This window comes from Sardina pilchardus, chromosome 8 (genome assembly GCF_963854185.1).
Source record: "Sardina pilchardus chromosome 8, fSarPil1.1, whole genome shotgun sequence".
In the NCBI taxonomy this organism is placed as follows: Eukaryota; Metazoa; Chordata; class Actinopteri; order Clupeiformes; family Clupeidae; genus Sardina; species Sardina pilchardus.
Window position 1 is genome coordinate 10,591,592 of NC_085001.1, and position 13,899 is coordinate 10,605,490.

At 45.0% G+C, this 13,899-nt stretch overlaps 1 protein-coding gene across 2 annotated transcripts in view; it reads right to left on the reverse strand.

The window, feature by feature from the left end:
• The window catches only part of golga1 (golgin A1), a 31,685-nt gene extending 18,030 nt beyond the window's left edge, over positions 1-13,655 (reverse strand). Inside the window, exons 1-13 of one of the 2 annotated variants that reach the window (XM_062542689.1) lie at positions 13,469-13,655; positions 12,202-12,482; positions 10,405-10,495; positions 8,304-8,378; positions 7,053-7,150; positions 6,940-6,972; positions 6,415-6,543; positions 3,004-3,173; positions 1,970-2,081; positions 1,657-1,752; positions 804-929; positions 371-466; positions 81-176 (exon numbers count right to left, since the gene is read on the reverse strand). In XM_062542689.1, the coding sequence (XP_062398673.1) occupies positions 81-176; positions 371-466; positions 804-929; positions 1,657-1,752; positions 1,970-2,081; positions 3,004-3,173; positions 6,415-6,543; positions 6,940-6,972; positions 7,053-7,150; positions 8,304-8,378; positions 10,405-10,495; positions 12,202-12,330 (1,251 nt within the window). In that variant the 5' untranslated portion in view covers positions 12,331-12,482; positions 13,469-13,655. The remainder of the gene's footprint in view (positions 1-80; positions 177-370; positions 467-803; positions 930-1,656; positions 1,753-1,969; positions 2,082-3,003; positions 3,174-6,414; positions 6,544-6,939; positions 6,973-7,052; positions 7,151-8,303; positions 8,379-10,404; positions 10,496-12,201; positions 12,483-13,468) is intronic. The other variant, XM_062542690.1, reaches the window with a different exon arrangement.
• Between the last annotated feature and the right edge of the window lie 244 nt (positions 13,656-13,899).

Genomic DNA, 13,899 nt, shown 5'->3' on the forward strand with positions numbered 1-13,899 from the left:
ACACACACACACACACACACACACACACACACACACACACACACACACACACACACACACACACACACACACACACACACCTGTGCGTCTGTCCTCTCCCGGTAGGCTTTGTTTGAGTCGTCCTTGTGTCGGAGAAGCGTCTGCAGCTCGGCCACGCTACCGTTCAACCTGGAGATCTGAGGAGGCAGAGGCGGCTCTACTATCAAAACACGTCTCCAGCAATCACACTCTTATCACCAAAACTATGAGTACTCCTCAATACGTCATTCAAATCATACAATGCCATGGCCCAAGCATTACTATGGGCGAGTGCAGGTGTGTGCACGTGGATGTGTGTGCAAGGGTGTGTCTGTGTGTGTGTATACATTACCTGGGCCTCCTGCGAGCTGAATGTGCTGGAGTGGGAGGTCCTCTCCTGTAGAAGCTCCGCCCGTGCCTCTTCCAGCCTCTGCTCCAGCACGGATTTCTGACACACACCACACACACACACACACACACACACACACATTAACAAACGTCAGCTCAGCACGGCGTGCCTATGGATGTGTGTATGTGTGTATATATATATGTGTGTGTGTATGTGTGTGTGTGTGTGTGTGTGTGTGTGTGTGTGTGTGTGTGTGTGTGTGTGTGTGTGTGTGTGTGTGTGTATGCATGTGTATGTGTGTGTGTGTGTGTGTGTGTGTGTGTGTGTGTGTGTGTGTGTGTGTGTGTGTGATAGATAGATAGATAGATAGATAGATAGATACTTTATTGATCCCCGAGGGGAAATTCAAGTGTGTGTCCAAGACGTGCTCCCTCACCTCTTTGAGCAGCTCCTGCAGGTGCTCGTCCTGAGACAGGTCGCTCTCCAGGCGTCTCTCCAGAGAGCTGGCCTTCTCCTGCAGGCCCGCCAGCGTGCGCTCCCTCTCCTCCTCCTCCACCTGGGCCTGGACCACAGCAAGAGAGCCACATGAAGCGTATCTTAGATCAAGGGTTCTCAATGTTTTTGGTTCCAAGGACCCCTTTTAGGGGATAACGTTTTCCGAGGACCCCCTTGTAACCGTAACAGTTAACCATTCGTATTCTCTGAAGTTGTGGCCGGGTCCACTATCCCAAGTTAATGTGGGTAGGACCAAATAGACACAATTTGCTTGTTTTATGGGTGAAAAGAGCATCATCTTTTTAAAATGTTAACATTATAATTTCAAGCAAATTATTTCACGGACCCCTTGGCTATGGGTCTCGGACCCCAAGGGGTCCCCGGACCCCACTTTGAGAACCAGTCTTAGATAGTTAGATAGATACTTTATTGATCCCCAAGGGGAAATTCATCTTCATAAGCAGCTAAGTGCACTGTGCTCTTTTTCATAGAGTGTCATAGTTTCATAGGACATCATACTGTAGTACTCACAAAAAGTCAGGGAAGTTCGGCTTTTGTGTGAAATTTCTGGACCTAAAATCCACTATAACCTTAACCGGTGAACTTAAGGTGACCTCTAAACTTTTGAATGCGGATGTTCAACAGTTCAATGTTTCAGTACTTTCTGAAATATTTCATTTCATCTCTAACTCTATGTGATAGATGGTGATTGGTGACAGTAAGCAATGGTTAATGGTAGGCTTGCTGTGGACAGACAGACACACACACACACACACACACACGCACACACACACCTTCTGCTTGTGCTGCTCGTGTTGCAGCTTCAGCTCATCCTGCTCCATCTGCAGGGCAGCCAGGGACTTCTCCAAGGACTGGGCAGTCTGCTGAGACTAGAGAGAGAGAGAGAGAGAGAGAGAGAGAGAGAGAGAGAGAGAGAGAGAGAGAGAGAGAGAGAGAGAGAGAGAGAGAGAGAGAGAGAGAGAGAGACAGAGAGATAGAGAGAGAGAGAGATATGTAAGTACAACAAATTCTCTGGTAGCTGATTTGAACTGAACTGTAGTATGAACTAGTATAATATTTGTGTGTGTGTGCATGCGTGCGTCTCACCTGTTGGAAGTCCTCAGAGACTTGCTGGATGAGCTGCTGCAGCTGCTGCTCTTTGCTCTCCAGCTCAGAGATCTTTAGCTCCATCTCCTCTCGCACCAGGAGCAGCTCTTCCCTACACACACACACACACACAAACCAAAAATGAACACATACTGTATACCCACACACAGGGCAATATCAGGTTAGGTCATTTGTGACTGGACGAGAGGCACTCCAGAGTGGGGATATTTCACCCCTAGTAATCACTTTTCATTTCCATTTCAGAACATCACAGATTTGACAGCTATTGAGTGAGAATATTGAGTAAATGCAGTCGGGTGAATGTTCAGTTTCAGCATCCGGTCTCACGTGACATGTCTACAGGCGAGCCACAGCGGTGGCAATATCTTTACTAACCTCACCCTCACTCGTGCCATGGTTCTTAAGTGATATTTAAAGTAAGTATGCACGTAAGCTTTGCACATTTATCCTACTGCAGTGGCGGCAGTGCACACCCAAACACATAGCGTAAGTACGCTTCAGTAAGCACACTTCAGTAAGTATACTCCAGTAAGTACGCTTCAGTAAGTAAACAAAAGAGACAGGCCTGCTGCCAACTATGTAGTTCACTGCACCTCACCTTTTGTGCTTGGATTGTCCTCACTGCATGTGACATGAGCGATAGTGACAAAATCAGTTTGATTACACTGGAATGATGCGATGCGACACAGGGCTGTGCAGCGCAATGCCACGCGGCTGGATATTTTGAGCAGAACTTTTGCAGGATGCCCCGTTTCTAATCTCTTCCTTCTCAATCTTAATCCTTCTGTTGCTTGTGTTGTTCTGCTTTTTTTTAAAACAAGAAATATGATGCAATAGAACAGCATGTTTTAAAAGAGTCAGTGTGGACAGAGAGCTACGCCACATTCTGACTCGTGCACGTGGTTCGAGTAAGCTACAAGGACAACGACTTGCTGGACTTCCATTCCCTCTCCAGCACACGGTTCGTTCACCGTGTGGGCCATATGCTCACGGGCACCATCCTGTCTCTCTACCTCTCGGCCTTCAGCTCCGCGTTGAGCCGGCCGCTCGCCTGGCTCTCCTGGCCCAGCTCGCCCAGCCTGTCCTGGGCTTCGGCCAAGGCCTGCCTGGCCGTCTGGAGCTCCGCTTCCTTCTGCTGGAACTTCCGCTCCTGCTGGCCCAGCTGCTCCTCACGCTTTAGCAACTGCAGGAAACGGATGAAGAGAGATATGGAGAGAGAGAGAGAGAGAGAGAGAGAGAGAGAGAGAGAGAGAGAGAGAGAGAGAGAGAGAGAGAGAGAGAGAGAGATTGAGAGAGATAGGGAGAACAAGGGAGAGTGGGAGAGAGAAAGAGAGAGAGTTTATACCCGCATTGCTGCATTTCTATTGTCTTTCTTTTGTGATACTACTGTTATTTGTAACACCAGCTTTGGCAACACTGTACTCGGTCATGCTAATAAATCACCTTTAAATTTGAATTTGAGAAAGAGAGAGAGGGAAGATAGAGGCATTAAACACTTAACAGGGATGTTAACGGAAAGAGAGGAATAAGAGGGTGTGTTCATGGAGATCTGATGATAAAGGGTGTGTGTGTGTGTGTGTGTGTGTGTGTGTGTGTGTGTGTGTGTGTGATGTGGGGGACTGGGGGGGTTATAGAGAAATAGAGAGGCTTGAGTAAACTACACAGAGGAAAGGGAAAGAACGAATGTCCTACAGATCAGATAAGAGAGACTGACAGTCTGCATGTGTGTGTGTGTGTGTGTGTGTGTGTGTGTGTGTGTGTGTGTGTGTGTGTGTGTGTGATGTGGGGGACTGGGGGGTTATAGAGAAATAGAGAGGCTTGAGTAAACTACACAGAGGAAAGGGAAAGAACGTATGTCCTACAGATCAGATAAGAGAGACTGAGAGTCTGCATGTGTGTGTGTGTGTGTGCGTGTGTGTGTATGTGTGCGTGAGAGAGAGAGAGAGAGAGAGAGAGAGAGAGAGAGAGAGAGAGAGAGAGAGAGAGAGAGAGAGCGAGAGAGAGAGAGAGAGAGAGAGAGAAGGGGAGAGAGAGAGAGAGAGAGAGGAGAGATAAGACACACAAAGAAAGAGAGACAAAGAGAATCGAGACAGATAAATAATAGATGATAAGAGCTATGTGATCTCAGATGCACCAGCTTCGTGAGAGAAAGGGGCAGGGAGGGGAGAGAGAGGGAGAGAGAGAGAGAGCAAAAGAGAGAGAGAGAGAGAGAGAGAGAGAGAGAGAGAGAGAGAGAGAGAGAGAGAGAGAGAGAGAGAGAGAGAGAGCAAAAGAGACACAAAGAGAGCGAGAAAGAGCTTGCAGCCTCTGACAGTAAAGGACGCAGGCGGGCAGCACAGGAGACCCTGAGTGTGTCTGGGACAAAGACTAGACTACCGTCTGGGAGGGGAAACACACCCTGTACTTCAAAGCTGGATGCAAAAACACCTAAAGACAACATCCCAACATCCATCAAATGTCTACCCTTCCACATACTCGTCTCAAAAAGGCAAATAGGAAAAAGTATTTTCTGCCCTACATGAGCTTGGAATGCAAATTTTCATTAATTTGTTTTTAACCAGACTATTCAGTTTAACCACCTGGCTTGCAAAAACATACTTTTCAGGTGGGATGAACTTTATTGACAATTTTGACCTTTTCTGGATTCACAGAGAATATTTCAGACCAAGTGGCACAGAACTCAGTTGGCTTGGGGCCAAGATCTTCACCTTTCTCTCAATCACCCAACATTATTCTTCTGCCGACCTGCAGCCGATTCTCTGCTGAGCACTCACACAGTAGCCGTATAGACAGAACAAGACATCAACAACTCGGCTTAAACACTCTGCACAAGCTGAAACAAAGAAATGCCAACCGCAACTTGCTGTAGGGCAATTTTTACGATTACTCTTTGCTTTTGTTTATGTAAAGCACGTTGAATTACTCCCATGTATGAAATGCACTACATAAAAAATAAATGTGCCTTGCCTTCTAGCGCTTGGGCATCCATTCCTGCTGTGCTGTTATGTGTTGGCCAGACACACCACCTGCTCCCCAAACACACTACTGGCCCCTGTCTACCCCACTGAGGACCCGCCAACACCAACACCAGAGCCAGCGCTAGTCTCAAGCTGACCATACACGGGCAAAGGGAGGGAGAGGGACACCGGTGCAACTCAGACGTCTTCTTTAAATTCTACGTCCCGCAAAAACATCACTGACTAACGTTTCGATGTAGCAACATCTTCATCAGAGTCCTTGTGTGATACATGGGCCAAGTTTGTGGCCAATAAGAACACGTCAGGCTCCAAAGGTTCTGATTAGATGACCACGACGAAGTGATTCACCAGACACAATTGTGCTGCCCTGCATCAGCAGGAAAGTCCCTAAACATCGATCAGTGATACTGCCCAGCGATATTGCTCAAAGCCTTGCTTTCAATATCACCACCTTCCATCTCCTTCCTTTAGACAGATAGGGGCATACCAGTCGTGCCTGACACATAACGCATGCCACACGCTGACTGCTGTCACTGTAATGAGTATGCAATTAAAGTGTTGGTTCTCTGGGACCCACATGACACAGAGGGAAATCCCCAGACGAAACCACTTACATCAGGCCGAAAGCCGAAAGGGAATTCTGCCCCGAGTTCCCGGCACAGTGCTTATTTGGGCATGACAGAGAGAGTAGTCTACAAAGCATGCTCTGTGGATATGCTGTTGCCTTCTGAAACAGGTTCTTCAAGGAACTACCTGCATTTTCTTCCACGTTTACTGTGTGTGCATGCGCAACAGTGTGCCCTTTAAAAAGGTAAAGGTGACTGGGTTTGATCATCTCAGGGACACTCAGGCCGACCGAGTGTCTGGCAGTGACGCCGTCATTTCTCAACTATTAGCCGTGGCTTATACATTGACTTTTGTTTCTTCAGGTATGAGGTTAATACACAGGGGCAGTTAATAATATGGTATTAATATGGATTTGTTTCTTTTAACTTGCATAAAACACTGTCGTGCGGCTGATGTCCACCTGACTTGACATGCAGACCACACAAAGCACGAGACTTTAGCAGTAAAAGACTGCAGTTACATGCTGTAACTTCCATGTACACAGCACTACAAATGCTGCATAGAGGCTCTATGCGCTCTGTGGTCAGCACATGTGACAGGCTGGCGATCTGTAGGGGAGACATATTTGTAGGGACGGGGGCGCACATCCAAAGTATGTTGTAACAGGTGCCAGACAAACGTGTCAGAGAGAAGGTGACGGTCTGCACACTGTATCTGTTGAGATCGAAACGTTGCCTTTTAAGAATAAATAAAGTATTTTTTGGAGCCTGTATACAGTGCGCAGTCCGTCCCCTTCTCGATCTGCAGGGGAGAGCCATGTGAGCCTGTGGGGCTAGTCTGGTCCATGCTGGGCTGGCCACTGCTGTAGCACCATCGTACCATGTGTTTGACTTTGGCCAGCTCCTGCTGCTGGAAGCCCTCCAGCTCGTCCAGATCGTCCCTCTTCTGGAACAGGTTCAGGCTCTGCTCGGTCATCTCCGCCAGACGCGCAGACAGGGTCGCCTTCTCCTGCAACGGGAGTCAGCCGAGAGGGAGAGAGAGAGGAAGAGAGAGAGAGAAAGAGAAAGACAGAGACAAAGACAGAGAGTGAGAGAAAGAGAATGCCAATAGATAGAAAGATGGAGAAAGAAAGGAGGAAAGAAAGGAGAGAGAGGGAAAAAAACACATAGAAAGCAGAGGGTGAGGCTCAAAGAATTTCCCATCTATCCCTCATCCTGTCCTGTCGCCATATCTGTCCCCACTACACAAAATAATGTTTTAATTTGATGTGCTTTCTTTATGAGGATTACTCTGCTCCATCACCGTTCACACCAAATCTGAATTAAGATTTGAATTAAGATTATTGTGCTGTTCATTATCCACTACCCATTAGCCTCCCCATGGCAGACAGACAACAACACTTACCTGGTCTAGCACTGCCATCTTTTCCATCCACTCCTACAAGAAAAAAGCCTAAGTGAATGGACTACGTCTCCCAGAATGCCATTCGAAGACCTCACAATGCACACTCGACTCACCTGGTCCTTCTTCTCCAGGGCCAGAGCCATGCCTTCGGCCATCTTGGCTCTGCTAGACTGATATGACTCATTCTGGTCCTGCAGTTTCCTCATAGAGGCTGTGTAGACAAAAGGAGACGGGCCAGTTGGAATCTAATAGGTTTTGACTTTGGGGCCCCATCATGAAACCTAACAGCTGTGGAGTTGGAGTCCCATCAAACATTTTCATTTAGTCAGGAAGCAACCGTTTTGAATTTAACTGAAAGTGCTCTTGGACCAAACACGCAATGCTACAGCTGGCTTCCTCAAATGCCTAGTTCCCTAAAGGATGGACTCCAAGCACAGAGAGAAACATGTAAGGGTTCTACATCAGTAGGCTAGTTATAGAGGACAATATCTAGTTTCATTTCACTTCTGTGATGTGTCCAGAGCAAAAACTCAACGACACACATCTTCACAGCTTCCGTCACATCTACTGTGAGCTAGCAAAGCTAATTATCTAAGATCATTTCAGGGATATCCAGCAAACACATATTTTCAGAACTACCACAAAAGAGTTCAACCAAGACAACATCATCAGGGTTCACTGAAATATCTTAAGTAGAGAGTGAGAGTGGAAAGAAAATCCCTTATGCTAGTAAACATGCATCCACTGAGATGAGACCAATATGTTTAAAAACGTTTAAATACATATGCTTGATTCCATTTTAGAACACTGGGTATGGTTGCATGGGACCTTAAAGGGTTAAAACATGTGTGCCATTTTTAGCTCCCGGCACAAAGAATGCTGACTACTTTATAACTTTGTTTCAACACATTAACAAGCAGAGAGCAGCGTTCATGAATGTCAGTAAAGAAACAGAGGCCACTCTCTCTCTATTGTTGCAGTATGACAAAAAGCATGTTAGCGTTCAGAGAGCTCCCTCCCTTGTACCTTGTACTACACTTTACGAGTCCACTACTTTGTCTCATTTCCTCGTTTTGCTAGATGAACTGTGAACTGGCCTGAGGAAGGGGGTTGGGGAGTCATAGCAGGTCTTCATCTCACTGCTCAGTGAATGCATGAATGGACTCGGCTACAATGAAGCTTTCTCTCTCTCTCTCTCTCTTTCACACTCTCTACCTCTCAGTCTCCGTCCCTGAGTGACTGGGGGATTCAGTGGCCTCTATAGGAAGTTGTTGGGGCGGTGGACTGGGTAGGCAGGGTAAAAAATATGGATAGCAGACAAACAGGTAAGGAGGAGGAGGAGGAGGAGGATGGGAGGTACGTACAATCCTGGTGGTTTTCTAATGCATTCTCAAGCTTGTCCTTGGTCTTCTGCAACAGCCGAAGCTGCTCTGCATAGTCTATGGATGGGAGGGAAGGGGGTGGACACACATACACATACACACACACACACACACACACACACACATTCACAAACAGACACATAAGCATGTGCACACGCACGCACACACACGCACACACACACACACACACACACACACACACACACACACACACACACACACACACACACACACACACACACACACACACACACACACACACACGCGCACGCACGCACACAGGGGGATAGCAGGAGGATGGGGGTGCAAAAGAGGACAGGGCAGGGGAACAAACACAGGAGGAGAAAACAAAAGGATAAACGTGATTGAGCAGATAAATAATGAAGGGAAAACAATGGCTTTGCAAAATGAAAGACCACCGAGCACCCTGTAACTTTTCATTGACCTGATGGATGACCCCCAGCAAAACCTCTCAAACATACAACAATGCAATCTTGTCAGAACCTCTCAGATGCAATGATGCTGTCAGCGCAATACCATCATATAGCTTACTCATACATTATGCTCTTACTTGTGTTATACACTAATCCAGCGAAACACGGAAGTAACACAAAACCGCCATTACTGCGTGCCTGGCTGCTAAGAAATTAGCCCGTTGGTTCCATAGGCGGCTGTTGCAGAAGTTAGCTGTCATTAATACACGTTTTAATACCTTATGTTGTTAATAAATTACCTTCATTGGTAAGTTTTGGTACAGTCTGACATCATTGATCCAATGTTCCCTTTCACCTGACATTTTCATCCATTACCAGTCCTCTCGTTAGACATTCTCTGACAGGATGCTTTCATTGAAAAGCACAGACAAGTGTCACTCGTCACACTCGCAGGCACGCAGTAATGGCGATATTCAAGATGGCAGCGCCCATAAAGTTCGCGCTGGATTAGTGTATATTGCATTTCTAGAATAGTGAAACTGGAGCATTTATTCACAGTATAAACTGACAGAATTGAATAAAATCATGTTTGCCTGTAGTATTAACATCCTTTTTTTAAAAAAAATAAAAAAAAAGAAAAGAAAAAAAAAGATGTTAATACATGGTGATACATCGCTGACTCCAGTGGTGCTGTGAAAAGTTATGGCTTATATCACATTCCAGACTTTAGGGGTTTCAGGGTATGAGTGGGACGAGCTTAAAGAATGCTCCTTAAACCAAACCGTGCTTGTGGACATATGGACTATGCTGAGTCAGGTTTATGTAGAGGAGCTCGAGCTTAAAAACACCCCAGGAAGTAGATATTCTCAGAAGAGAAGTGGAGACTGCCAAAACAAACCACATCATGCAGGACTCCGGAGAATAAAGATTTTCGGCCGGAATGTGTGAGCGGGTTATTTGTGGCATTGTAGGAAACCTCATAGTCATCAAGAGGAACTAGAGCAGCACTGGCCTTATGGCCTATGCAGAACACAATAATAAAAAAAGAATTGTCCTCCACGATGGTCTTTTATGATTGAACGTGTCAGGCTAGGCGATTAGAGAACCACAAATTCTTGTAGTCTTGGTCAGAAGATTGGCCTCATTACAAGATCATGTAGCCTATCTATTGTAGTCATAATTGTATATTGTGTCGTCATAATGTCAGTGTCAACACGGGAGTCACAGGAGACTACCCAAAAATTCAGACGTGCTAGACTTTTGGTGGTGGAGTCGTGGAACATCGCACAAGATAAATACCATGTTGTTGAATATTTCACATTACAAGACGTGTTCCTCCTTTGGTGTCACTGGAAATTTGTCGGCTACGAAATAGGGCTGAAATTGAGCAATCTGCATAGGCCATTAAACATTTTTCTTTGTCTTGCCTTTTCTACGATTTCATATGCTGTGAGACTGATCAACCCTGTGCTCACTCAGTCACGTTTGGTCGCGTGACTGAGTGAGCACACGCACGCATGTGGGTGTGTGGGTGTGTGTGGGTGTGTGTGTATGTGTGTGTGTGTGTGTGTGTGTGTGTGTGTGTGTGTGTGTGTATGTGCGTGCGTGCATTTTAACCTACATCTGTGTTTAACATGATTATGCATTACCTGCAAGTTTGGCTTCCAGCTTGCGAATGTGATAATTCTTGCGTAAGATCTGTGATGGAAGGTCGTCTCTGGAGCTGCTGCCATCAGAGGCCTGGAGGAAATGCGTGAGAGCAGAGACACACAGAGGGTCAGAGACAGGGGTCAAAATGAACTTTTTGAAATGTGAATATTTACCAGCCAGAGACAGATAAACTGGTGAAATTCACCAGCCATTCAAAAGGAAATACCTATTTTCTGTCTGAAATCTACCAGCCAACTTCAAAATTGACCAGCATTTGGCTGGTGGCTGATGCTAATTTTGAGCCCTGGTCAGAGAGACTGGGAGAGAGAGAGAGACAGACAGGCAGATTGTTGCTACTAAAAGGACCGATTCAAACACAGTTCAAAGTGGTTGGCCCCAGCCCCAGCTGTGGCGCAACTGGCTGGGGCACCTGCACCGTACACTACAACCTGGGTTCGATTACCGCCCTGTGGTCTTTTCCCGAACCCATCCCTACTCTATCTCCCATTCACTTCCTGTCATTCTCTCCTTTCATTCAAGGCATAAAAAGCCCCAAACAATATAATACAAAAAAGTAGTCTAACTTTTAAGTATACCAGACTAATTAAGTTCTACAATAGAGAGATCATGTTTGTTTTGGTCTGATACTGTGCAACCTATTTGGCATTAACAGAGATATTTCATTTTTAAGGAGTCCATCAAAAACTGAGATTAAAGTCCATCATGCCCAACTCCTATAAGGAGCTGTAAAGCTGTTTTGGTTTGATGTGTCTTAATCTGTGCCTGATTGCAAACCAAGTACAGCACTGCTGGTCTGAGTCTCCATCTGATCAACATCTTAAATAATTCAAGATAGCCCAGAGCGAAATCTGAAACCTGTAGATCAAAGCAGCTTGTGTGTCTGTGTTTGTCTGGCTGTACTGAAACAGACATTCATCTCTGCTTGGTTTAAGTCAGAACCTGACAAAAATTATCTTTCTTTCACTTTGTGGCATCACAAATAGGTCTTTGTGAAAGTGAAAATGTGTGTGTGTGTGTGTGTGTGTGTGTGTGTGTGTTAGAGGGGGTCTTGAATGTCTGCATCTTCTGCTTGAGTAAGTGAATGGCACTGAATGACAATGTCAAGTCTGTGCATGTTATGTTAAATGTCACTGATATTTTAATACAAGCATAATTCTAAAGGGACTGCATTTCACTAAATTGTCTCTACGTGTTTGATAGTGCATGTGTGTATGCCAATATATGTGGATACATGTTTCTTAACACCTTACAATGAGCAGCATGTGACTGCCATGTGGGTGAGGTGTGCCTTTCTTCATGTGTGCCTCAAACAGAGGGAGTTGGGAGGTTCTGGTTACACAGGTTTCATGACCACTCCTTCCATTCTCATATTGGTCTGAACAGGATGATGACATAGATAACATGCCTCCAATAAATATGATCTCTTTTCAACAACCATCCAAGCTGAGCAAATCTTACATATGACATAATACAGGGTATACTAATTGATCGTTCTTGCAAGACTGAAAGCAGAACTGACAACAAGACCGCAGCCATGCTTAATCAGCTAAAATAGAGAAAAGTTGAATCTCGCTTTAAGATTGAAATCAGATTAAAAACTTGGAAAAAAAGATATGAAAGAAGCAAGCCTATGAGAACTAGTAACATGACCTGAACATTACAAAGACCAAGAACAAAGAGTGAAACAAAGAGAGAGTTATGGACATGGGTCCTATACTGGGGAAAGGCCTATATCCACAGTATCCAGCAGAGAAACAGCAAAGAAGCAAACTCACAAAGTCATCGCCGGAGTCTGCTCCCACAGAAGTTATGGACTCTTTGCTCATAGAGCGAGGAATCCTGCCACCTGTCCTCGGGGCTGTGGCCGCCTCCTCGGCTATCTTCTTCTTGAGTTTAGCGAACATCTCTTCGGGGTAATTCCTCTTGGTGGGTTGATATATTGAAGTGTCAGTGTCTAATCCTCTGACATTAATGTACCTTCGGGCTCCCGAGTCCTTCAGGGCAGACTTTACTCACAGCAAACGGTTGATTCATCTTCGTCCAGTGTATTATTGAGCTGCAAAATAACACATTGACCCGATAGGTTTCGTGAAAAGCCTAATTTGATAGCCAGGAATTCTGCTTCTAGGTGGTATCAAAGCTTAGGCTGCTTTATCTGGATAAGAGGTAGCTGATTGTGAGTGTATTACCAACACAAATCAATGTTTAACGATGAATGGCAGAGGGAGAAGGGGGTCTCTAAACGACTTACTTTACGATGACCATATCAAGTAAAAAAGCTTTTAAGACAGATGACAGTTGTCAAATCGGACACCTTGGATTATTCTAAGGCTATGAAATTACAAACTCATGTCCCTGCCTTAAGTCATTCCAGTAACCATTCAAATGGCATTAGGAGCGTTATGATAAATAATATCATATTATATTTAGCTAGCACTGACGATATGAAATCTCTCGTAGCCACGAACACATCACTTTAGCATCACGGTGACTAGCCGATAAGCATATAATGACAAACAAGTCTATATCAACAATGCGTCTCGAGCTTTTATAATAGCCGATAATGAGTGGTGTGTGTGATTACCTACGGTGATGAAGAGGTAATAACATCGTTAAGACACAACTGACAAGCTTACTCTGTGTGACTTTGTTTACTTCTTTAGCTTGCACCATCCGTTCTAACCCGAGGTGAAACATAAGTGACTGTTTGATCTGAAGACATGACAAGAAGACAGCTAATGTTACCTGGCTAGCAGTAATAGCTACACTGACAAAATGTTAGCCCGCAAGCTAGCAACCTACATAACAATTGGCAAACAGGACATCAGCTGATCGTATCTGAAATTAGCACCAAAAATCCTCTTCAAATTATCGACGAGGAAGATAGTCATGTTTCGCTTATGTGGCAGCATATGGTCGTAACCAAACATCCAATTGAGCATTCACAGTATCAAGCAGCTGGAAATTACGTTAACAATTCAAGCTAGGTATGATAGCTTGGGTAGGCTACCTTCATCGAACGACCATTTAGCCATCACTTACCATTTGACCCACAACACACTGTCAGAACGTCGCTATCCATTCTATTATCATCCATGTTCGGTGTCAACAAATTCCTCTGAAATGAGACTCCAAACTGCCACTGGATAGCTCCACTTTGAAATGTTTACAGCGAATTAGCTTTCCAGCTAGTCAGCTAGCGACCTAACTTCAGCACCACGTAATCTCCCTGTCCACACATGACTGATGACGTTGCACAAACATCAGCGTATCCGGAAGCCTTTTCACCTGACGCGTGTGAATATGAGAAGTGCAACTTTGTATCCATCTACATGAGTAAAATTGCAGTTCAGAGCTTAAAGAACCTCCTCATATCAAGACATTTTAAACTGAAAGTAATCTGTTTTTAAGGCATATTATAACAAAAAGCAAATTTGCCTAAACACTATTTTCAGTTTTATCAAACATAGGTC